General features: G+C 39.7%; 1 protein-coding gene across 1 annotated transcript in view; it reads left to right on the forward strand.

The window, feature by feature from the left end:
- Nucleotides 1-1615: 1615 nt before the first annotated feature.
- The window catches only part of taf1b (TATA box binding protein (Tbp)-associated factor, RNA polymerase I, B), a 214384-nt gene continuing 190264 nt past the window's right edge, over nucleotides 1616-25735 (forward strand). Inside the window, exon 1 of the mRNA XM_060853374.1 lies at nucleotides 1616-1730. Coding sequence (XP_060709357.1) covers nucleotides 1701-1730 — 30 coding nt within the window. The 5' untranslated portion in view covers nucleotides 1616-1700. The remainder of the gene's footprint in view (nucleotides 1731-25735) is intronic.

Consider the following 25735-nt stretch of genomic DNA (forward strand, 5'->3'; position numbering starts at 1 on the left):
AAAGGTTGGGTCTCAAGTGGGATGCTCTTCAGAGGGGTGGTGTAGACTCAATGGGCCAAATGGCCTGCTTCCACACTAGGGATTCTATGAATTGCATAAAAGACAAATAGGAGTTGCAGAGGTTAATATTTGAAGTGTATTATCCTCATTCTCATGTTTGAAAACCACAACCTCCTCTTTTCATAGCTCTGCAAAATGTTTCTGGTGCTACAACCAACAAACCTCCATCACATTCATGACCTAATTTTCTATTCCCCTGAATCACAACTTTTACACATTGCCCACTCATTATGTCATATCATTAGCAGGCATGCAGTCACCTATCAAGTCATCATTCTCTTGGAATTCTCTTTTTAAATTCAGCTCCTTCTCTACCTTCCTCTCCTTTGATTAAACATTTGATCAAATTTCTAATGGTCAATATCCATTTTTCCTTGCATCTTTACGAAGATCTTTGAAATATGTTTCGATGTTAAAACTCCTATACAAATGAAAATTATTGTTAGGCTTTCTCACGTCATAAGATCCATCCTCAATTCAGTCATTTCTGCCAATTCTGTTTGTCTCTCATGCAACATTTTTTCAGCATTTTGTAAGATATCTAGATTTCACAATAAAATATAATACATAACAGCAATTTTTAACATCTAGCAAATTTGGCATTTGATATCAATTTGTCTCAGAGAACATTCAAATAAATAATCCCATAGCTTATCTCATAGAGAAAAAAGATCTGTGGCTGAGAAATGAGTGGCAATGGCTCATCATTTAAAAATTTTCCCTAAAACATTAGAGACAATAGGAAAAGTTTCATGACACAGCAACATCTTTACAAATTTGTAGCAGTGGGTATTTGAGGAAAATATTATTACAAAATTTAAAGAAAGAGCAGCTAAATATTTGAAACAGGAAGAATACACAGGATTATGGGAAGAAGCAGAACATGGAACTTGTTTCTCATTAACCCTTCTATTGAGACTTATTGCAAATTTGTTGGGTTCAATTGGCTCCTTCTGTGCTATAAACCAACTTAATTTGATATAATTATCATGCATGAATTTTGAAGGGGTTGTTTTTCTGATGTACAACCAAACAACAACTTACATGGATCTCATGCCACTGAGTTGGTCTTTCCATTTTATAACGAAACCATGCAAACCAAGAATGCTTCAATTTTTTAAAAAATCCCCGATAGGTTGTGAGTATCACTGGAAAAGTCAGCATTTCCCTAATTGCCCTTGAGAAGGTGGTGAGCTGCCTCCTTGAATGGCGACAGTCAATGTGGTATAGGTAAGCCCACAGCACAGGTAGAGGAACTTCCAGGATTTTGATCCAGTGACAATGAAGGATTAACAATATAGTTACAAGTCAGGATGGTGTGTGTTTGGAGGTATTTGTGGAGGAGGTGGTGTTCCTATTTATCTGTTATCCCTTTATAAATCTATAGTTTAGCTGAACTCAGGCAAAGTGCTGCTCAATTAGGAAATGAAAATCAGACAGATTCCTTCCTGTTATCCAGTATTCCTGTTGAAATTTGTTGTGTGGATATCAGTTATCAGTTAGAGTCAACATTATGCTCAGGCTAAAGTCTTGACGTTAACTGCCAAGACATACTCATGAAGGATTGTCATCTCAGCAAGCTGCTAGAGGAATTCCACTGACCACAGAGCTGGATTTTAAAAATGGAAATCAGTTCGTGAATGGAGGGAAAAGCTATCAACCAGAAAAAAGTAAGTTATATGCATATTGTTTGATGGTTAAACCATAAAAAAGTAGTTTTGGGTAGTGTTCTTAAACTTTGAAGTTAGTCACAGGGTGAGTTCAGGTGTCTTCAGACACACCCCATTTTTAAAATTCCTTCTTTTCATATTGTGAAGGGTATCCTGTTTTGCTGACAAGGCATCTGTGATTAAAACATTAGGCACACCCATCTGATTACTCAGAATGTAGTTAGAATTGCTTTCTATTTTCTCCAGTGCTTTGTTACTATTCCCTACTTTTTAACTGAGTTTTTCTCCTCTCCTATCTTTGTGGTTTCTCTATTTCCTCTTCCTCCCTTCCTTTCCTGTTGTAGAATGATCTTACAGACATATTTTTACACATTATGATTGTCCTACTTTAGCAAATCACCTGACAGTCGAGAAAAAGAATGCGATGTCTAATGGTTGTGAATAGCACTATATTATCATAAACATTTCTTTCCTCCTTTTAGACACTTGCATGTCAACAACCTATTAGTTTCCTCATTAATCTTATTAAATAGCTCTTCAAAAATGTTAAAATATAATGAGCACAAATATTGGGAATCACAAATTAAAAACTTGCAATTACTCAAGACTTCTTACAATGCATTTCCAATATTCAATTTCTGACAAAACTCCTTTCTTAGTAACTTTAATCTTGTCTCCTGCTTAATCCCTGGAAATCCTGTTGTTCCTCTCACCTGTCATCATACTGACTCTGTTCTTCAATATTGTAGTTATTATCACCCTGAATTTATGATCTGTTTCCTATCTTGGCTTTTAGGTCTCCTTGCCATATTCCTCTCCTACCCTTTGATAATGAAAAAGGCCTTAACACTATAAGCACAAAAAGCTAAGAAGCTATTATTAGAATGATGAAGCTAATATAACATATTTCTTTTGTATGGAAACATGAAGGCAAAGCAAAATGTGTATTTTTATAATTTTAATTACGTAAAATGTAAAGACAAGATTACTGAAGTGACCACATTCAAGAATTTATTTACTTAGACAAGGGGATGTTCATTTATTGGATGAACATGTTAGATTTCTCAGATTTTTATAGTAACTTATTTTATTTGGTCATGGGATGTCAGCATCACTAGTTCCAGGAACATATATTGCTCCTTATTGTCCCTTATTGTTATGAAGAAGGCAAGTTGTGTGATTGCACTACTGCAATCCTTGGAGTGTGAGTACATCGACAGTGAATTTTACGAAGTGAGTTCCATTTTTTGACTCAATACCAGTGAAGGAGAGGTAACATAGTTTTAGGTTAGAATGATGTGCAACTTGGAGGTGATCTTTCAAGTATATAATGGCAACATTTTTTAAAAAAATCTACCTATTCACATTGGGCAAAGACACTGTATATTTGAGTTCACAATCATAGAGTCATAGTCATAGAGATGTACAGCATGTCCATGCTGACCAGATATCCCAACCCAATCTACTCCCACCTGCGAACACCCAGTCCATATTCCTCCAATCCCTTCCTATTCATACACCCATCCAAATGCCTCTTAAATGTTGCAATTGTACCAGTCTCCACCACTTCCTCTGGCAGCTTATTCCATACACGTACCACCCTCTGTGTGAAAAGTTGCCCGTAGGTCTCTTTTATATTTTTCCCCTCTCACCCTAAACCTATGCCCTCTAGTTCTGGACTCCTCCACCCCAGGGAAAAGACTTTGCCTATTTACCCTATCCATGCCCCTCATAATTTTGTAAACCTCTATAAGGTCACCCCTCAGCCTCCAACACTCCAGGGAAAACAGCCCCAGCCTGTTCAGCCTCTCCCTTCAGTGGCCTAACCAATGTCCTGTACAGCCGCAACATGACCTCTCAACTCCTGTACTCAATACTCTGACCAAGAAAGGAAAGCATAAAAGCACCTTCTTCACTATCCTATCTACCTGCGACTCCACTTTCAAGGAGCTATGAACCTGTACTCCAAGGTCTCTTTGTTCAGCAACACTCCCTAGGACCTTACCTTTAAGTGAATACGTCCTGCTAAGATTTGCTTTCCCAAAACACAGCACCTTACATTTGTCTGAATTAAACTCCATCTGCCACTTCTCAGCCCATTGGCCCATCTGATCAAGATCCTGTTGTAATCTGAGGTAACCCTCTTCACTGTCCACTACACCTCCAATTTTGGTGTCATCTGCAAACTTACTAACTGTATCTCTTATGCTCGCATCCAAATCATTTATGTAAATGACAAAAGTAGAGGACCCAGCACCAATCCTTGTGGCACTCCACTGGTCACAGGCCTCCAGTCTGAAAAACAACCCTCCACCACCACCTCTGTCTTCTACCTTTGAGCCAGTTTGTATCCAAATGGCTAGTACTTCCTCTATTCTATGAGATCTGGAGTTTGCACATTCTCCCCATGTCTGCATGGGTTTCCTCCAGGAGCTCCGGTTTCCTCCCACAGTCCAAAAATGTGCAGGTTAGGTGAATTGGCCATGCTAAATTGCCCGTAGTCTTAGGTGAAGGGGTAAACGTAGGGGAATGGGTCTGGGTGGGTGCGCTTTGGCGGGTTGATGTAGACTTGTTGGGCCGAAGTGCCTGTTTCCACACTGTAAGCAATCTAATCTAATCTGATCAGTCTCCCATGGAGAACCTTGTCGAACACCTTGCTGAAGTCCATATAGATCACGTAAAAAATGAGGTCTGCAGATGCTGGAGATCACAGCTGCAAATGTGTTGCTGGTCAAAGCACAGCAGGCCAGGCAGCATCTCAGGAATAGAGAATTCGACGTTTCGAGCATAAGCCCTTCATCAGGAGGGCTTATGCTCGAAACGTCGAATTCTCTATTCCTGAGATGCTGCCTGGCCTGCTGTGCTTTGACCAGCAACACATTTGCAGCTCCATATAGATCACATCTACCGCTCTGCCCTCATCAATCCTCTTTGTTACTTCCTCAAAAAACTCAATCAAGTTTGTGAGACATGATTTCCCAAGCACATGTTGACGATCCCTATCCCTAATCAATCCTTGCCTTTCCAAATGTATGTATATCCTGTCCCTCAGGACTCCCTCCAACAACTTGCCCACCACCGACATCAGGTTCACTGGTTTATAGTTCCCCGGCTTGTCCTTACCACCCTTCTTAAACAGTTACACCACGTTAGCCAACCTCCAGTCTTCACCTATGACTATTGATGATATAAATGTCTCAGCAAGAGGCCCAGCAATCACTTATCTAGCTTCCCACAGAGTTCTAGGGTACACCTGATCAGGTCCTGGGGATTTATCCACCTTTACTTGTTTCGAGACATTCAGCACTTCCTCTTCTGTAATGTGGACATTTTGCAAGGTGTCACCATCTATTTCCCTACAGTCTATATCTTCCATATCCTTTTCCACAGTAAATACTGATGCAAAATACTCATTTAGTATGTCCCCCATTTTCTGTGGCTCCACACAAAGGCCGCCTTGCTGATCTTTGAGGGGCCTATTCTCTCCCTAGTTACCTTTTTGTCCTAAATGTATTTGTAAAAACTCTTTGGCTTCTCCTTAATTCTATTTGCCAAAGCTATCTCATGTCCCCCTTTTCCCCTCCTGATTTCCCTCTTAAGTATGCCCCTATTGCCTTTATAAACTTCTAAGGATTCACTATCCTGTCTATACCTGACATATGCTTCCTTCTTTTTCTTAACCAAACCCTCAATTTCTTTAGTCATCCAGCATTCCCAATACCTACCAGCCTTTCCTTTCACTCTAACAAGAATATACTTTCTCTGGATTCTTGCTATCTCATTTCTGAAGGCTTCCCATTTTACAGCCATCCTTTACCTGCGAACATCTGCCCCCAATCAGCTTTCAAACGTTCTTGCCTAATACTGTCAAAATTGGCCTTTCTCCATTTTAGAACTTCAACTTTTAGATCTGGTCTATCCTTTTGCATCATTATTTTAAATCTTGTGGAATTATGGTCACTGGCCCCAAAGTGCTCCCCCACCGACACCTCAGTCACCTGTCTGCCTTATTTCCCAAGAGTAGGCCAAATTTTGCACCTTCTCTAGTAGGTACATCCACATACTGAATCAGAAAATTGTCTTGTACACACTTAAGAAATTCCTCTCCTTAAAACCCCTACCATAATCACCCTATTATTCTTACAGATAGCTGAGATTTCCTTACAAGTTTGTTTCTCAATTTCCCTCTGACTATTGAGGGGGAGTCTATAATACAATCCCAATAAGGTAATCATCCCTTTCTTATTTCTTATCAAAAATGCCACTCCCCCTTCCCTTTTGCGTCCCTTTCTATCCTCCTGTAGCATTTGTATCCTGGAATATTAAGCTTCCAGTCCTGCCCATCCCTGAGCCATGTTTCTGTAATTGCTATGATATCCCAGTCACATGTTCCTAACTATGCCCTGAGTTCATCTGCATTCTCTGTTAGGCCCTTTGCATTGAAATAAATGCAGTTTAATTTATTAGTCCTACCTTGTCCCTGCCTGCCCTGACTGTTTGACTTGCTTCTGTTCTCAACTGTACCAGTCTCAGATTGATCTCTTTCCTCACTATCTCCCTGGGTCCCACCTCTCCCCCCAGCCCCCAACACCTTACCAGTTTAAATCCTCCCGAGCAGCTCTAGCAAATTTCCCTGCCAGTATATTGGTCCCCTTCCAATTTAGGTGCAATGAGTCCTTCTTGTAGAGGTCACTTCTACCCCAAAAGAGATTCCAATGATCCAAAAACGTGAATCTTTCTCCCATACACCAGCTCCTCAGCCATGCATTCATCTGCTCTATTCCTGCCCTCACGAGCTCATAACACTGGGAGTAATCCAGATATTACTACTCTCGAGGACCTTTTTAAATTCCTACCAACTCTCTGTAATCTCCCTTCAGAATCTCAACCTTTTCCCTTCTTATGTCTTTGGTTCCAATATGGACAATGACCTCTTGCTGGCCCGTCTTCCCCGTGAGAACATTCTGCACCCTCTGTGAGACCTCCTTGATCCTGGCATCAGGAAAACAACACACTATTCTGCTTTTTCGCTGCTGGCCACAGAAACGTCTGTCTGTACCTCGGAATAGAGAATCCCCTAACACAATTGATCTCTTGGAACCCAACATACCCCTCGTTGCATTAGAAATATCAGAAACGTGTCTGTTTGTGCTATGTTCCCCTGAGAATTCATCACCCCCTACATTTTCCAAAACAGCATACCTGTTTGAAATGGGTATATCCACAAAAGACTCCTGCACTAGCTGCCTACCTCTCTTACCTTTCCTGGAGTTAACCCAGCTATGTGACTATATCTGAGACTTTCCCCCCTTCCTATAACTGCCATCCATCACATACTGTTGCTGTTGCAAATTCCTCATCGCTTCTAACTGTCTCTCCAACCGATCCATTCGATCTGATAAGATTCACAGCCAGCAGCATTTATTGCAGATATAATCCACAGTAACCCTTAAACTCTCTTTAAACTCCCACATCTGACAAGAGATGTCAGTAAAGCCTTTGATAAACCATTGACAAGGTTCTACATGGTAGGCTGTTGGAGAAAATGCAGAGGCATGGAATTGTGGGTGATTTAGCAGTTTGGATTAGAAACTGGCTTTCTGAAAGAAGGCAGCGAGTGGTGGTTGATGGAAAATATTCAAGCCTGGAGTATGGTTACTAGTGGTGTACCACAAGGATCTGTTTTGGGACTACTGCTGTTTGTCATTTTTATAAATGACTTAGACGCAGGCATAGGTGGATGGATTAGTAAATTTGCATACGACACTAAAGTCAGTGGAATAGTGGACAGTTTGGAAGAATGTTACAGGTTGCAGGGCGGCTTGGATAAACTGCAGAATTGGTTGATAGGTGGTAATTGGAGTTCAATGCAGCTAAATGTGAGGTGATGCACTTTGGGAAGAATAACAGGAAGGCAGAGCACTAGGTCAACGGAAAGATTCTTGGTAGCGTGGATGTGCAGAGGGATCTTAGAATCCATATACATAGATCCCTGAAAGTTGCCACCCAGGTGGATAGTGCTGTTAAGAAGGCATATGGGGTGTTAGGTTTCACTTGTAGAGGGATTGAGTTCTGGAGCCACAATATCATGCTGCAACTGTACAAAACGCTGGTGCGGCCACACTTGGAATATTGTGTACAGTTCTGGTCCCATATTTCGGGAAGGATGTGAAAGCATTGGAAAAGGTGCAGAGGAGATTTACCAGGATGTTGGCTGGTCTGGAGGGAAGGTCTTATGAGGAAAAGCTGAGAGACTTAGGTCTGTTCTCATTGGAAAGAAGAAAGCTAAGAGGGGATTTGATACAGACATACAAGATGATCAGAGGGTTAGATAGGGTAGACAGTGAAAGTCTTTTTCCTAGAATGATGATGTCAGCTTGTATGAGAGGGCATAACTACAAATTGAGGGGTGATAGATTTAAGACAGATGTCAGAGGCAGTTTCTTTACGCAGAGAGTGGTAAGGGCGTGGAATGCTCTACCTGCTAATGTAGTCAACTCGGCCACATTAGGGAGATTCAAACAATCCTTAGATACTCCTCGGATGCTGCCTGAACTGCTGTGCTCTTCCAGCAGCACTAATCCAGAATCTGGTTTCCAGCATCTGCAGTCATTGTTTTTACCTAATTCTTAGATAAGCACATGGATGATTTTGGGATAGTGCAGGGGGACAAACTGGGAATAGTTCAAAGGTCAGCGCAACATTGAGAGAAAAGGGCATGTTCTGCGCTGTATTGTTCTATGTTCTAAGTACCTATTAAAGGCCGTTTTTGCTCCTTCACAATCTACAGACCCAGAAATTAACACCGTCTTATTCCTCTATAAATCAAAAGTGATATGATTAGTTTTTCCATGGGGGTTATATATATTTAACAATTTATTTATCTGCTTTTCCTATATAAAAATCTTTATCCATAATCCTAAACAAAGAAAACATGTCACACTTTAATCACAGACACCTGTCAATGGAAGTGTTATCCCTGGTGAAGTGGTGTACAGTAATTACAATTTGACAAGTTTACTTGAATAATTTTTGTTATAAATGTGGACACAGAACATTTTGTTTGAAAACAAAGTGTAATGTGACAAGATGTAAGATATTTAATCTTAAAATAAGGACAAATGTTTGATTTTAACATGGGGAAATCAATTACTTTGCACATATGAGTTCTCCCATCCTTTGATCACACTGAAATTTCTTAACACTTTTCTTTTATAAATAGCCTGTGATATTTAAAAGCAAATTAAATGAATCAAATGTAAATTTTGTTAGTAAAAATATTTTGTTCCTTTATCTTAAACAACTGATATGTATTAAAGACTACTTCTCTAGATTGTTGAATACTTTGTGCTGTTTTACTCCTGTAAATGTATCAAAGCAATAATCAGGCAGTATCCAGTAGTTATCATTCTTTAAAGAATATCTTTTAATATCTCAGAGTTGGCTACGTTCTTCATCTGGGTCACTGGATCAAGGATAACTTGGTTCCACAACCCCATTCTGTGTTTTAGTATGGTAATGAAGTTCATTGTGAGATTCTCAGACTCTACCACAAGTGCAGCAGGTGGTGTTTGAAGGATTGAGTAGATCAGTTGCTTGGTGAAGAGTTGTGTGCTCCTTACTCTGCCAGAAACCGGTGTCCACATGCTTCAGTCTCTTGAAATGTAGTGTCTTCATAATGCTCCCCATTGGAATGTTATTAAATACCTTTAGGACAGAGGTAGATGGATTTTTTTATTTAGAAGAGAATCAAAGGTCGTTGGATTTGAGGCTACAAACAGCCACGACCTTGTAAAAAAGCAGAGCAGTTATCGCAGCCCTATGGCCTAATCCTGCTCCTATTTGTATGTTCATATGTTTTCTATTCTGGGCACTTGCTGCCCAGAGATTTTCATGAATCAGTAGAGATATTTGATACATTGAGAACATTTATGAAAAGTTTCCTGTGACCTCCTGGGAATCATTTGCCATGACAAAGTTTGGAGGAGAGTAATTGTCTCAGGAACTTGGTCAGACAGATGGACTATGTGAAGCAACCAGCCATACTAATTTTAGAGTGAATTGTGCCTTGAGATTGGAGAAAATGTTAATGTTAAATCTATCCTGCCACTAATTTGAAGAACTTTGCATGCACTGTACTGGTACTTCTCCAAGATATTGCAGGTGCCTGGTGTATATTAACTAAGTCCCCAAAGCTTATCAAAATGTGAGAATCATCGCTCCTTGGCTAACCTTGACTGTAGTCATTTCAACATAGGCAGCACCTGTTTGCGTTGATTATCTGACAATCAACAAATGGAGCACTGTTGGAGTGGTAGTGGTAGAAGAATGAATATTGTCATCCTGAGAGAGGTCAGCAGGTTGGTACTCCTCAGAGCCACTGTGTCTTCCTGGATCAATATTTAAACTATCCTAGTAATGAGCTGAATGACAGATTGTTGGACTACTGCCACTATCTGCTAAGCCATGCTGAATAAATTTATTTACAGATATGATTTCAACTATTTTGTCCAGTGTGGCAGCAAGCTATACATACGTGACTTCAGTCTGAACTTTCACTGCAGCATTGAAACATGGGGTAACTTCTGCTTACACTGTAATGGAAGCTGAGAGATTGGCATTTGGACATTGCACCATAGTTGAGTCACTAGTATTCTAATGGTATTTATCGCCATTTCCATGCTAAAAACAATGGGCTCCAAAATCTGTTCAAGTGTCAAGTTGGTTCCAGATTCCTCCATGCTGTTTGATAATGTATCTATTTTTTGGGCAGGCCTGTCAATGTGCCAAGAATTTAATAATGCAAATCTATCACTTTTCTTTGATCACCACCTTCATCTGAGTCCTTTTAGAGCAAGTTTCAGGTATAACCTTATTCTCTGGTGAATTACTGTTATTCCTCTATCTGGTTGTGCCCAGTGTCTCTCAATATGCATATTCATTTTTAATGTTACCTTCTAAAATATGTTCAGTGTCAGTATATGAGAGGATGGCTGCAGATTGAGCAATTGTGTTTCTTCTTTACTACTTTCTTCCTGATTTCCACCTCCTGCTCTTCCATCACTGCTTGGATATTTGAAAAAGTAGAGGCACAAGTTTTGAGCTGTGTGAGGGCATGCCTTGACCATCTGCAATTTATAAATCAGAAGAGATTGTAAGGTGAAAGAAATGTGTGACAAGAGCAGAAGGTTTGCTTATGAGGATACTATAATATTTGATACTTTCAGTTCTATTATTGCAAAACAATGCTTGCCAAAATTGCCTCTTACATCGAACTAAGGACCCAAAACTGTACCAGTCACCCACTGGTTATGTACAATTGCCTCTGGTTATATGTCACATCTTGTTCTGCAAGACAGAGGGAAATGTGTTAGTCAGTTTGGCATAATATTTTCAATACATGTGGCTGTTATCAATGATTAGCTGGTTGTGTGAACAAGCTGGGAAGTGTGGGTGTGCAGTGATAATTGTATAACATGAAATGAGGCTATGAACATTTGGTATGAATCATGATTGATACGGATTATTGGTAATGATGAGCATTGTAGTCTATTGAGGAGCATGTGAAACTAATGTGCAGTAGCTGGCATATGGTTTTTGAAGATACTTTCACTGACTTCAGACCCTTGTGTGGGGTGATTGAACTTCTTGCTACACTGTGTCCAGGTTATCGGGATTAGTTTTCTGTAAATGATAATTGGCAGTTTCTGGTTCCACAGCTTTCATAAAATTTATCTCGGGGTTGGGACCTCCATGTCCTCCATTTCATCAAAGCTCTCAGAACTGAGTCAGCCGGATAATCTTAGAGAAAGATGGAGAAACTCAACAGGTCTGGCAGCATGTGTGGAGAGAGAAACAGTTAAAGTTTTGAGTCTGATATAACTCTTCTTTAGAAAATTGTGAAGCCTGTTTTCTGCCATACTATGCTAGTATCCTTGATTGGTCAGAATCCATTGTAGAAAGACTTACAGCATCTGCTGCAGCCACAATGCATCTCCCCTTTAAAAGGCGCAGGCTAACTTTCACTGGCTTCTCATAAATATGTATTCCCTACTCAAGCACACAGCCACTTAATAGTGCACTGTTCGTTGTTGTAAGCTTCTATTTAAATTAGCATGGATCATAATGTTTATATACAGTACTAACTTTCTCTGAAGAAACAGGCATGGGATAACCCTGGATTGTGATCCCTATCTTGTTTTTTAGCTCTGTCCAATTTTACTCCCTTTGGTTTACTTTTCCTTTCTCTTTATCTATGTTTCTTAATCACATTTCTCTTTTTCTCAGTACATTTTGTTTTCTGTACATTATATTACAATAAATTAAATGTACTAATTTATACTTCCTAGTTAGATACAGTAGCTGAATTTTAACAAATAACAGGTAAATTGGGGTCATGTCAGAGGTTAAAATTTATAAAGCATGAATCAAGAACTCTCACTACCACAAATCCAGCCACTTCTGGTTCTAACATAGATGGGACAAGAATGAAATGAAAAGAATGAAAAAGATTCCACAGCATTTGCTGGAAAGAAGAGCAAGAGAGTTATCTGTGATAAAGACTGAAAGAACTAGAGGTGCTGTAAATCAGAAACAAAAACAGAAATTGCTAGAAAAGCTCAGCAGATCTGGCAGCATCTGTGGAGAGGAATCAGAGATAACATTTCGTTTGAGTGGCCCTTCCTCAAAACTCTGTGTTCTGAGTCAACCCAAAAGGTTAACTCTGATTTCTCTCCAAAGATGCTGCCAGACCTGCTGAGTGTGGTGGTCTGGCCAATATTAACCAATCAATCAAGAACACAAAAACAGAAGTTTGATTATGTGAACTAAAATGGGCAGGGAGTATTTTGTTCAGATAATCAAATATTTCGATAATCAAATGCCGGATAGTCAAGGTTCCTCTGTATCTGGTCATTACCACATTGCTGTTTGTGAGAGTTTGTTATGCATGGATTTCTACATTCTATGCTGCATTTCCTACATTACAACAGTGACTTCACTTCAAAAAAGAAATGCTTAATTGGCTGTAAAGCACTTGAGACATTCAGTGGTCATGAAAAGTTCTTTACATATGCTAGTCATTTTTTTCTTTAAGGAACTTAATGATTTGGAAAAGTTAACAATAATTAATGTTAAACCATTGTTTAAAGACTTTGTTCCAGAGGAATGCAATGTTCTAAAGAAGTTTAAAATTATACTGAGGGCAGCATGGTGGCACAGTGGCACAGTGGTTTAGGGTGGCACGGTGGCACAGTGGTTAGCACTGCTGCCTCACAGCGCTGGAGACCCGGGTTCAATTCCCGACTCAGGCGACTGACTGTGTGGAGTTTGCACGTTCTCCCCGTGTCAGCGTGGGTTTCCTCCGGGTGCTCCGGTTTCCTCCCACAGTCCAAAGATGTGCGGGTTAGGTGAATTGACCATGCTAAATTGCCCATAGTGTTAGGTAAGGGGTAAATGTAGGGGTATGGGTGGGTTTCGCTTCGGCGGGTCGGTGTGGACTTGTTGGGCCGAAGGGCCTGTTTCCACACTGTAAATCTAATCTAAAAAAAAATTCATGCTCATAATTTTAATAATGTAGATATCTGTTTGTATATTCATTTAAATGTTATAATGTATTAAACAAATGAATGTAGAAAAAACAAATATAGCATTGACTCAATGCTCTGAATCATCTTCTACTGTACCATAATGATTTTATGAATATGAAATAGAATATGGTAAAAAAACAAAATAGTATGTAAAGAACATTGGGATGTCAAGCTCCCTCAGCTCACTAGTTTGGATATAAATATTTCCACTGAGTTGTCAGATCATGCCTGTAGGAAGTTTTTCAACATATACAATGAACCAAAAGCAATTCTACAATTATCTGTGCTACATTTACTATTCATTCCATCAGTAATGATTCACAGCGACTACGACAACAGCACAATTGAAGGCAGGGTGGCGATGGCGTCGTGGTCTGTAAATTCAGAGACTCAGGTAATGTTCTGGAGACTTGGATTCAAATCCTGCCACGGTATTGAATTTTATTGAATTTGAATTTTAAAAAGTCAGAGTCTAATGATGACTGCAAATATATTGTCCGAAAACCCCGTCTGGTTCAATAAGGAAACTGTCATCCTTACCTGGCCTACATGTGACTCCAGATCCACAGCAGTGTGGTTGACTTTCTTGTCTAGAATGGGAAATAAATACTGGCCTAGCTAGTGGGCCCTCATTCTATGAATGAATAAATTGAAAAAGTATCCTGAGGCACCACACACAAGAAAAATGGAAGGACCAAAGAGCTTTATGAAATAGTTTATTAATAAATTATGAATGAATGAATAAACATATTAAAGATTAGAGACTTTTTGAAGTCAACTGCCAATGGCAAACAAATATTTCCCATATCTTAAACCAAGTACCAAATTAGGCAGATAGTTTAGTTTCTTTGTCCTTTCCCCATACTACAACTTGTAAGGTTGAAATATGACACATGGGATAAAGTTCCAGGTTATCTTGATGTACATCATCATCCTATCATGCTAAACTAACCAGACTGGTAGGTTTGGAACTGCCTGTCAGATTTACCGATATAGATACAATGACTGTATTTTTGTGCATAAAACTAAATGAAATAAATATGGAGGAGGGAAGTTGTAAACTTGGGTTTTGAATTCTACAGTTCTAGAATCAAAGAATGCACTAACATTACAACTGTAGCTTTAGTCCACAGTGAAAGCATGCAATCAAATCCTCAATACAGATCTATGGCTCAAGCCAACACCAAAGCAAAGGGAGTGAGACTTCCTGGAGGAGATAATCTCCCTGTTTTGCTTTACAATTCGTTAGTTTTAACATCTGATTTGCATGTGATTTTACTGCTATTGTGAAGCCAAAAGCTTGTAGCATTAATGCATCAAGAGATAACAACTAAATTATCAACCCCTTATTAAAATTTATTCATATAGATTTCTAATGCATTGGTCAAGAATCATAAACACAATTTAGTATTTTATAAACAGGAAAAACTTATCCAAATAGTTACAGTCCATGCCAAGAAAAGTAAATGTTTACTGACAACAACATGTTTTCGTCAAGAGTCCTTATATGGCTTTCATCATTCTAGTGAGTAATATGCATTTTATTAAATTCTTTTAGTACTGAGATCACAGTTTAAGCTATTATCATTAGACATTGGGATCGCTCATTTGGGAAGATGAGTGGTTGCCAGAGGATCTCAGGAACTCGCTGATCATGATGCTTATATAAAGGAGTCTCCCTGTTGTCTGCCATAGGGAAAGTCATTGCTAGAATCCTCTTCAATCACCTCCTGTTAGTGGTCAAAGAGCAGTTTTCTGAATTGCAGTGCAGTTTTCATCTGGTGAGAGGTACCACAGACATAACCCGCAGTGTACAGAAAATCCAACAGCAGCAACCACGGTATGTGGTCTTTTTGACCTCCAATAAACCTGAAACGCTGTAAACTGAGAAGGCTTATGAAGTATCCATTTCAGGTTTGATTGCCCACAGTAATTTGGCAACATCCTCTCCCGACTTCATTAAGTCATGCATGCTATGTTCTTCACTGACTGAACCTTCTCAGGCCTTACCTCAAAGAAGACTGGGGTCAAACAAGGTAGTACCATTGCAGCAACCCTCTTTATTTCTCTTGCTGTACAACTACATTTTACCTCTAGCAAATTATCAGTTGGCATGGAGATAAATTAAAGTACAGCCAGAAGAAAAACCAGTAAAATTTGCAAAAAATGTGTACTTGTCTGACTCATTTTATATACTTCAAAACATAGCTCCAGTGCAACTAACAAACATTTGTTTCTAAATATTACTTCTTTAAAACTGATTTTCTCTCTGAGCAAGAAACTGTTCAACATATGCCACCTTCAATTCCCAAATCAAAATCAGTCATAGAGTTATAGAGATGTACAGCACGGAAACAGACCCTTCAGTCCAACTTGTCCATGTTGACCAGACATCGAAGCTAATCAAGTCCCATTTGCCTGCACTTGGCCCTTGCCCCTCTAAACCCTTCCTATTCATATACCCATCCAACTGCTTTTTAGATGTTGTAATTGTATCAGTCTCCACCACATGTTCTGGCAGTTCATTCCATATACACACCACCCTTGCATGAAAAAATTGCTCCTTAGGTCCCTTTTAAATCTTTCCCGTCTCACCCTAAACCTATGCCCTCTAGTTTTGGACTCCCCTATCCCAGGGAAAAGACCTTGTCTATCCATGCCACTCATGATTTTATAAACCTCTATAAGGTCATTCCTTAGCCTCCGATGTTCCAAGGGAAATCAACCTCAGCCTAGTCCAATCTCAATCATTGAGCTTCAGTATGCGTATGACACTTGTGTAAAATGCTCACTCAGAATAGAAGATCCAGGTTATTGGCAATTTCTTCTCTAAAATATGAGAGCAAATCAGCTTTTCACAAAACACATGGAAACTAAGGTCATTTTCAAAACAGCTTGTACAGCATAATACCTCCCTCTTTCATTAAAATCAGTGATGAGATCGTGGAAAACATTTTCCATATCTTGCTTCTTCCTCTCAAAGAACGCAAACATAGATGACAAAATGTATCATTGCCTCCAACATGCCAGCTGTTGCTTACTGAGGAAGAGAGTCGAAAAGAGTGACACTGGAAAAGCACAGCAGGTCAGGCAGCATCCGAGGAGATAACATACCAAAAGTATTGGTTTACCAGCAATCAATGATTCCCAGACTCCTACATACTTCAGGGACTTGGACAATCTATAGATATCATTGGAGAATTACCAGTAATAGTGACTTTGACAAATCCTCAACTCCAGTGCCTCGAAAAGTGCTACAACAGTAGCATTAAGCCAACATGGCAAACATTGAGGTGCTAATCACTTAAGGCTTGTTCTGCTATTGTATGCCTGTCATCAGATTCCCAAAGCAACTCTTCTAATTGGTACTCATTCAAGGCTGGTGACACCAAGGAGGATTACAGTGATGCCAGTTTATTCCCTGTAAGCGTCTTTGAAGAGATCCAACATCCCTGCTGGTTCATGTAAATCCTTGGGTTATGACTATCTAAAATGGAAAATGTTCAGAATGAAGGCACCAAACACAATGAGAGATTTTGTCCAGATCATGCAGAAGCGAAGTGAAGGAATTGAAGGGAGCACCCATACCTGCAAACAATGTATCTACCTGACCAAATATGGCAGTCTGTAAATCATGAATTGGAATAATGAGCCATTCAGAATCTTTAATCTGGAATGGAAGCAAGTCATCTACAATTTTGAGGCACTGCCTAAAATAGGAAACACTATACAATGAGTGGTACAGAGTATTGCAGTAATGACTATGTCTTTCCTTATAAACATTTAATTATATCACCAAACTAGTGTTGGTGGGTGGTCAGTAGCACAAAATACAAAACAAAACTGAAAAACGCGAAGGAAGCTACTTCAATAACCTGTTGTTAGATTGCACCAAAGTTAGGAGGAAGGTATTTTAGATGGTCATAATTGAGTATTTTTGTGCATGTTCTGTTCAACAGTCAGCTTTAAATGTTAAAAATTCATAAATTCATAAATTTTAGTTTTGTAGTCCAAGTACATAAAATTGTAGCTTAGGGGTCTTGCCTTATGAGTGCTAGCAGCCATATTTAGTACATACTGTAATGACTACACCCCAAAAAAGTAGTTTACTGCCTCACAATAGAATAGGATGTTCTGAGTTCAAGAAAGGACCTATATCAGTCAAATCCTTTTCTCTTTGTATTTACAGGTATGTAATTACATTGTAACATATTTTGCAACAACATGGGAAATCATAGAAGAAAACCTCTTTGGTTGACTTGTTGTACATTCCCCTGACACTTCACCTGTCTTCCTCTTCTCTCTTCCTGTTTAATATTTTACTTTATTGTTGTTGGAAAAAGAGGAAATCAGGGTTTAAGGAGTATGTAAGTAATACACACTGTAATATGTCTCCATATTACATTTTATTTCACCATCCTTAAGTACAATATTTTCACCTCACTGTGCAACATTTTCTTTATATATAAATGTGAGGCCCTAGTAAAAATGCATATGGATTGAAATGGTTGTACTAAAATGTTTTCACCTGAACAACTTGCAAGATTCAGTCATTTTTTGCTTCACTGATGTACTATGGTGAATGATTTAAATATAACATTCTGTTATTTTCTCTATTTTTAGCTAACTTAAATGAAGGGACACTCATTATTACTGAAAACAGAAATGCCAAGAACTGAAAAACTACGGCCTGAAGTTCTATGGGTGCTCTCCTGTTTTCCTACCATAATTCTGGTTAAAGGCCAGCAGAACTCATTAAAATCAGAAACCTAAAAGAGCTCTATGTTTCAGCAGTTTTTAGGGGTTAATACCAATCACTGAGGGAGACCAGAGGAATACCAATGAAATTTCTGTTCATATAATTCAACTAAAAAATTGAAGGATGTCCTAGAAATGGTTATCTCAACAACCCCAAACTCCTTCCCCCCAAAGTGGCTGTTGCACACTGTATCCAGTTTCCATTGGGAGACTGTAGTAATATAAATCTACAATCTTGTGTGTGAATAGCAACAATTTTTTTTGGATCACAACTATATGCAGAGAATGGTAAAAGAGGAAATCTTATCTAGAATCCTGCAGACCTATCCTCCAGTTCCATGCGATCTGATACAACAATGATGTGGAGGTGATACAACAATTACTTTGCTCCTTTCACACATAGCCAGGAGCTATCCTTAGAATAAAGATATAATGCCTTCTACTCTGCATCTTCACCCCAGTTTCTTTCACAGGGACTCTACACACACACACGTGCAAGCATGCACTCTGAATATAATTCTGGAGGGGAGGAAATGAAGACTTCTCAACTACTAAAATAGAATTTTCTCTTCGTGTGAAAAGTAGCATCATTTGCTGTGGCATGAGGTGGCTGAGATGCAGACAATGACATTTCAGGGGCACCAGAAGAAAATAGGACCACCCCATCATCAACAACAGACTGTTGGACCAGGATTATTAAAAAAAAATCATATTCTGATCTATAGACTTGCTTGAAACCATATTTTGTAGGTCACTGGGGCTTGCTTCTTTATGATAATCATCTCAGAACTTGAACAAAGATTTTTGGTGTCTTTTTCCAGATGTTTTTTTTTGAAGCATGTGGTTATCATTCATTAACTTAACTAATTAACTTATCTTCCTTAGCCAACCATTCACTAGAGTTCTGTGGTCCGCATTTCCATAATAGACTGTTTCTTCAATCAATACATCTCTTTATTATGACAATTGCAAGAGAACACTGCTGTCTGTGTATAGCCTACAGAAGATTTTAGTTTCATTCTTGCTTGATTGTTTTGTGCAATTGCCAACAGCTGGATAGTTTGCTGGTGATTCCTAAGGTAGTTTTGAGACTGCATCAATGATTGTTGAGTTTTGATCTGCTCAAACTCATTTTTGTACTCAAATTTAAGCTTTCCAAAGGCATTCTGTGTCCCTAGAAGCTCAACAGTTTGATCCTATAGATATTGGCTGAGAAAAGCTCTCTACTGTTTTCATGGCTTGCTGGCAGACTGCTTTTGCAGTCTCCCACTGCCAGTGCTGCCTATCAACAACCTCTGTGTATTGAATATTATGATTTAGTTTGGATTTAAGGATTTCTCTTTCTTTCTGAAGTTTATTATTTGCTTCTTGCATTTTTTATATTAAGTGATGAAAGACTGTTTCCAAGGATTGAGGTTTTTCTCTTCCTGATTTGGGCTCATGTTGATGATTTCTCTGCTTGATTATGCAGGTATGTTACTTACAATTAGCTTCTGCCAGTGCAGCTGAGGAATCCTCTACCTTGCCTGAAGCTCCAATAAACATGACTTGTATTGAAGCTCTGAGCCTCTCATCTGCATTATTGAAAGTTTCTTTCTAACTCTGTAATTTGAGAGATGTTAGATTTTGTGGTCATTCTGCTGACTGTAGACATTTTAGCTTCACGTGTTTTTGTTAGTGACTGAGCTAGTGGGGGGTTGAAATCTTGCAGTTGGTCTCTCATTTTTCTCAGAAAGAATTCATCTTGGCCCGCAGTATTCCCCACTGTTGGGACACAACAGACTGTTATGGACTGTGTTTAATTCTCTGAACTGTCAAGGTAGATGTGTCCTGGTCTCTTTCTTTGCATTTGACACCCTCTGTAAAGCTGGCTGGCTTGTGTTCATAGTTCTGATCTTGTCCAATTTTGCCATGCTGATTTTCTGAATGCTTGTTCCTTCACCAGCCCTTCAAAGACCTTTGATTTTCTGTAATGCTTTGCTCAGTGTTGCTTTCCACAAGCTGTACGCGAGGGCCTTCTCTGGCATTTGTGGTCTTTCCCTTTTCTCAATTGAGTACCTGGTTGAGTTTTAAAGTCTGTTGTTTGCTGGACCTTCCCCTTGCTGAGCTTCTCTTCAGGTATTTCCCCCACTTCTGGGCTCAATTCTCAGAGTTGACCTTTTGATCTACCTGTAACATTGTACAATTGCTGGGTTTCAATTTGGACATTTATTACTAAATGCTGCCAGTTCCATTAGTCTGGATGCTACTGCCACTATATTGTAATGTGAAGTCTAAACTCTTGTGAGTGAACAGCGACAGATTTTATTTAGCATAGTACAGAGATGGCAGGAGAAGATATTTTACAAGCTTCAGTTCCACATGATCTAACACCATAATGACATATCTGCTTTCCCACATATTCTGTAGCTATCCTTAAAGTAAAAGTATTTTATTCCACAGAAACCAAAATCAATCCTCCTGCGCTGGAATGCTAGGTTGTGGACTAATGCATTGCGTCAAGAGTGATAATTATGGTGCTGGCTTTGGTCCTTTTTTATTTCAAAAATATAATTTATTCATTAAAAATCTTTACGCACATATATAGTTCCCAAAGCAGTTCGGTTCTGTACAGTAGCATATGAAGAATCAAACTTTGGACTTTGACTCTATCCAACAAACTAAAGGCATTCCTTACTTGTACAGATTATATGTGAGGCACTGGTTGGGGGAGGATCCAATAACTGAACTAACTCCCTTTTAACTTCACCAGAAAGACCTTAGACAGTGATCTTTCCCCACTGCCTCAAGTTTTAGTACTTCCCTCAGCACAAAGTCCTGGATCTTGGAATGTGCCAGTTTGCAATATTCTTTGGTCTAGAAGACCAACAAGTTTCAGCCGGACCAAAGAGCATCTTTCACTGAATTGACAGTCCTGTAAGCCTAGTTGATGTTTGCCTCAGTGTGCGTACCAGGGAACAGACCATAGAGCACAGAGTCCTGTGTCACAGAGCTGCTCAGGATGAATCTTGACAAAAAACACTTTTTCCAGACTTCTTTGCAAAGATACACTCCAGAAGGACATGAATCCCAGTCTTTCCACCTACCTGAGGACAGTGTGTGGTGGTGCAGAGCGTCTGGTCATAAATGAAGGATCTCTTCTCAGCATCACTGAAGCAATGAGTTGGTGCTTGTTGGAAAGTTCTGGTGATGAGACATTCTGCCAAATGACTTTAACAGTCTGCTTAGGGAGCAACCCAACAGGATCCACTCTCTCCTTTTCAGTTAGCACTGCTGCCTCACAGCGCCAGGAACCCGGGTTTGATTCCTGCCTCAGGCGACTGTCTGTGTGGGGTTTGCACATTCTCCTAGTGTCTGTGTGGGTTTCCTCTGGGTGCTCCGGTTTCCTCCCACAGTCCAAAGATGTGCAGATCAGGTGAATTGGCCATCATAAATTGTCCATAATGTTAGGTACATTAGTCAGGGGTAAATATAGGAGAAAGTGAGGACTGCAGATACTGGAGATCAGAGCTGAAAATGTGTTGCTGGAAAAGCGCAGCAGGTCAGGCAGCATCCAAGGAGCAGGAGAGTCAACGTTTCGGGCATAGCCCCTCTTGTAAGGGGTCTGGGTGGGTTGCTCTTCAGAGGATCAGTGTGGACTTGTTGGGCTGAAGGACCTGTTTTCATACAGTGGGGAATCTAATCTAATCTTTTCCTGCAGGATCTTGAGGATAATACGTACTGATCACTTCCTGATGGACTAACTGTCAAAAGGTGTTTTTCTTTGCAGAATTCTCTGCAAAGGACAGATGTTACGGAATGGCCCAACTACTTGGAGCGTTCAGCAGTCTTGAGGCCAGTCCTATTGTTCACAACACTGGGGACAGATCAAACCTCACTATGTAATGATACTCATTGTTTGCATACCAAGGGTCTGCGCACAACTTGATGCAGCTGCACACAAAGGTGGTCATCATGGTGAGGGCAGCATAGGGTATATTCTTCCCCTCCTTATTCAGAGCTTTGTATATAGTGTCCCTGTGGACATGGCCCATCTTTAACCTCCAAAGATTCTGATTCTGGATCCAAAGGTCCAGATTCTGAAGGGATCCACCAGATCGGTGCTGCCTCCTTCAAGCTTTACATACCTTCCCAGGAAGGTCAGGACTTCTGCTGCCGGGACATGAGGGTTGTACAAATGGATTGTTACAACCTGGGTCCTCTATGCAGGAAGACCGAACAAAAGTACTGCAGACGGATGGAGAGGGAACTTCACTTTTTCTCCTTACATACCTCAGATGACTGTCACATTGCTTCATGCTCCTGAGGGTCACATCAAAGTAGCCTCTGCTGGGGAAATCCTGCAGACAGAAAATATCTGTTGCTTAGAACCCACAGCAATCCAGGAGAAAGGCCCAGTCCACTGGTGATCCTTCGTTCAACTTCTTCACAATCACCCTAACTGATTTGCAGACCTCCTGGCCTGGGGGCAGGCTTTAGCAGAAGCCATAGCTCTGATTGACTGGTTACTGAATTGCTGTTAGGCCGAAGCCAGCATAAAGATCCACCAAGTATCATCAATAGTCACAGGTGAGGTGCTGGAAGACTGGAGGTTGGCAAACGTGGTGCCACTGTTTAAGAAGGGCTGTAAAGACAAGCCAGGGAACTATAGACCAGTGAGCCTGACCTCAGTGCTGGGCAAGTTGTTGGAGGGAATCCTTAGGGACAGGATGTACATGTGTTTGGAAAGACAAGGACTGATTAGGGATAGCTTTGTGCATGGCAAATCATGTCTCACAAACTTGAGTGAGTTTTTTTGAAGAAGTAACAAAGATTGATGAGGGCAGAGCAGTAGATGTGACCTATATGGACTAAGGCTTTCAAAAAGGTTCCCCATGGGAGACTAATTAGCAAGGTTAGATCTCATGGAATACAGGGAGAACTAGCCATTTGGATACAGAACTGGCTCAAAGGTAGAAGACAGAGGGTGGTGGTGGAGGGTTGTTTTTCAGACTGGAGGCCTGTGACTAGTGGAGTGTCACAAGGATCGGTGCTGGGTCCTCTACTTTTTGTCACTTAAATAAATTATTTGGATGCGAGCATAAGAGGTACAGTTAGTAAGTTTGCAGATGACACCAAAATTGGAGGTGAAGTGGACAGCAAAGAGGGTTACCTCAGATTACAAGATCTGGACCAGATGGGCCAATGGGCTGAGAAGTGGCAGATGGAGTTTAATTCAGATAAATGCGAGGTGCTGCATTTTGGGAAAGCAAATCTTAGCAGGACTTATACACTTAATGGTTAGGTCCTAGGGAGTGTTGCTGAACAAAGAGACTTTGGAGTGCAGGTTCATAGCTCCTTGAAAGTGGAGTTGCAGGTAAATAGGATAATTTGATATGCTTTCCTTTATTGGTCAGAGTATTGAGTACAGAAGTTGGGAAGTCATGTTGCGGCTGTACAGGACATTGGTTAGGCCACTGTTGGAATATTGCATGCGATTCTGGTCTCCTTTGTATCGGAAAGATGCTGTGAAACTTGAAAGGGTTAAGAAAAGATTTACAAGGATGTTGCCAGGGTTGGAGGATTTGAGCTACAGGGAGAGGCTGAACAGGCTGGGGCTGTCTTCCCTGAAGCGTTGGAGTGAGGGATGATCTTATTGAGGTTTACAAAATTATGAGGGGCATGGATAGGATAAATAGACAAAGTCTTTTCCCTGGGATCTGGGAGTCCAGAAAAAGAGAGCATAGGTTTAGGGTGAGAGGGGAAAAATATAAAAGAGACCTAAGGGGCAACTTTTTCACACAGAGGGTGGTACGTGTATGGAATGAGCTGCCAGAGGATGTGGTGTTGGCTGGTACAATTGCAACATTTAAGAGGCATTTGGATGGGTATATGAATAGGAAGGGTTTGGAGGGATATGGGCTGGGTGCTGGCAGGTGGGAGTAGATTGGGTTGGGATATCTGGTCAGCATGTATGGGTTGGACCGAAGGGTCTGTATCCATGCTGTACATCTCTATAACTCTATGACTCTAAATGTAGCTCAACTCAAGTGACCATCTTCTAAAATCCCCAACCATAATACAATGAAAGGTCAAAGGTAAACAATCAGATGATGGAACTTACAACCGATTTTACAAAAAATTACAAATTAATATTAGAAAGTTCATGTTCCATTTTGATTCATTTTGTGGGTGTAACTCTCATGGCACTGATGGAACAGATTGCTGATTTGTGATGATAATACGATATTTGATATTCAGTAACTCATTAAAAATGGGCATGTTAAGTCAAGAAATAAAAACAGAAAATGCTGGAAATACCCAGCAGGTCATGGCAGCATCCTGTTGAGTATTTCCAGCATTTTCAGTTCGAATTTCAGATTTACAACCAATGTTCAGATGAGACATTATTCTGTTTGTCATTCACAGCAAATGGTTAACTAAAACCATGGATCAATGAAATGTAGTACCTTTCATATTTTATATGTATATATATGGTTATAGCTTTTTCTGGTGACACTTAATTAACATTGTCAAGCAATAGGAACACTACCTTAATGTTATGAAAATTATGAATAATTACATTTATACTTCTGCAGAAATGACTTCATGTTTTTAATTTTAGTGGGTTGTTTATACAGTTCAAATCAAAAGGCATAAGCATATACTATTTATGAACCTTTACTTTTTGACTGTCACTGACAATCTTTCATTCTGGCTGAATCGAATTTTAAATTCCATCATCTGATTGTTTACCTCCAACCTTTCATTGACTAAAATTATTTTAAAGAAGAAACCTGGTCCTAAAATGGCTGTGATTTTCCTGCTCCTCAGATGCTGCCTGAGCGGCTGTGCTTTTCCAGCACCACTCTAATCTAGACTAAAATGGCTGTAATGGGTCACTTGACCACTGATTGTGGCAAGCTACATGAGACTCATGTGGAATTAGCAAGATTGTTGACATTGAGATTACTATTTTATCTAAACATCTGAAAACCAGGTCAATCAGTATCAAGAAATTCAAATCTTCTTTTGAATTGGCATGTATATGTTCATTTCACGTACTGGGAGATGAAAGGATTCCTATTCCAGTTTACTAATGGTTGGAGTATTTCTAATTATCCAGAGCATCCTGGATGTATTGCGTCATGAAATATTTTCTGCAATTTGAAATGTGGCTATTAGAGTTTTAAAAAAGCAGCGACAAAAAAAAGATTGCTGACCATAACTTCCAGCATAGAGCTTTATATTTTGGTCTTTGGGTGTTCACAATCCAAATTCACTTGAATGATATGGGTGTTTAGAAGTTTGTACTATCAGGATATGCTCCTGAGTTTAAAAATTATGTGAACATTTGATTCACGTGTTAAAAATATTGGAACCAATCAAAAGGACAGACTTAGAGACCTCACTTTTAGTGGAGATTATGTCCCTTTGTTCTTGACTCAATGTGCAAATTAGAACATAATCTTCAAAAATTCCTACCTTAACTCACAAAACTTCATGGAAGTTCTAATCACCTCAGGGTCCACACAAAAATGGGAACAGAGTTCCAAATTTTCATGACCTTTTAATGTGAAAAAATATTTCTTCATTTCACATCTAATAAAATTATGCCATAGTGGTAATGTCACTGATCTAGTTAGTGACGTGTCAGTTGGCTCAGTTGGTTGGATAGGT

This window comes from Hemiscyllium ocellatum, chromosome 3, assembly GCF_020745735.1.
Source record: "Hemiscyllium ocellatum isolate sHemOce1 chromosome 3, sHemOce1.pat.X.cur, whole genome shotgun sequence".
NCBI classification, from domain to species: domain Eukaryota; kingdom Metazoa; phylum Chordata; class Chondrichthyes; order Orectolobiformes; family Hemiscylliidae; genus Hemiscyllium; species Hemiscyllium ocellatum.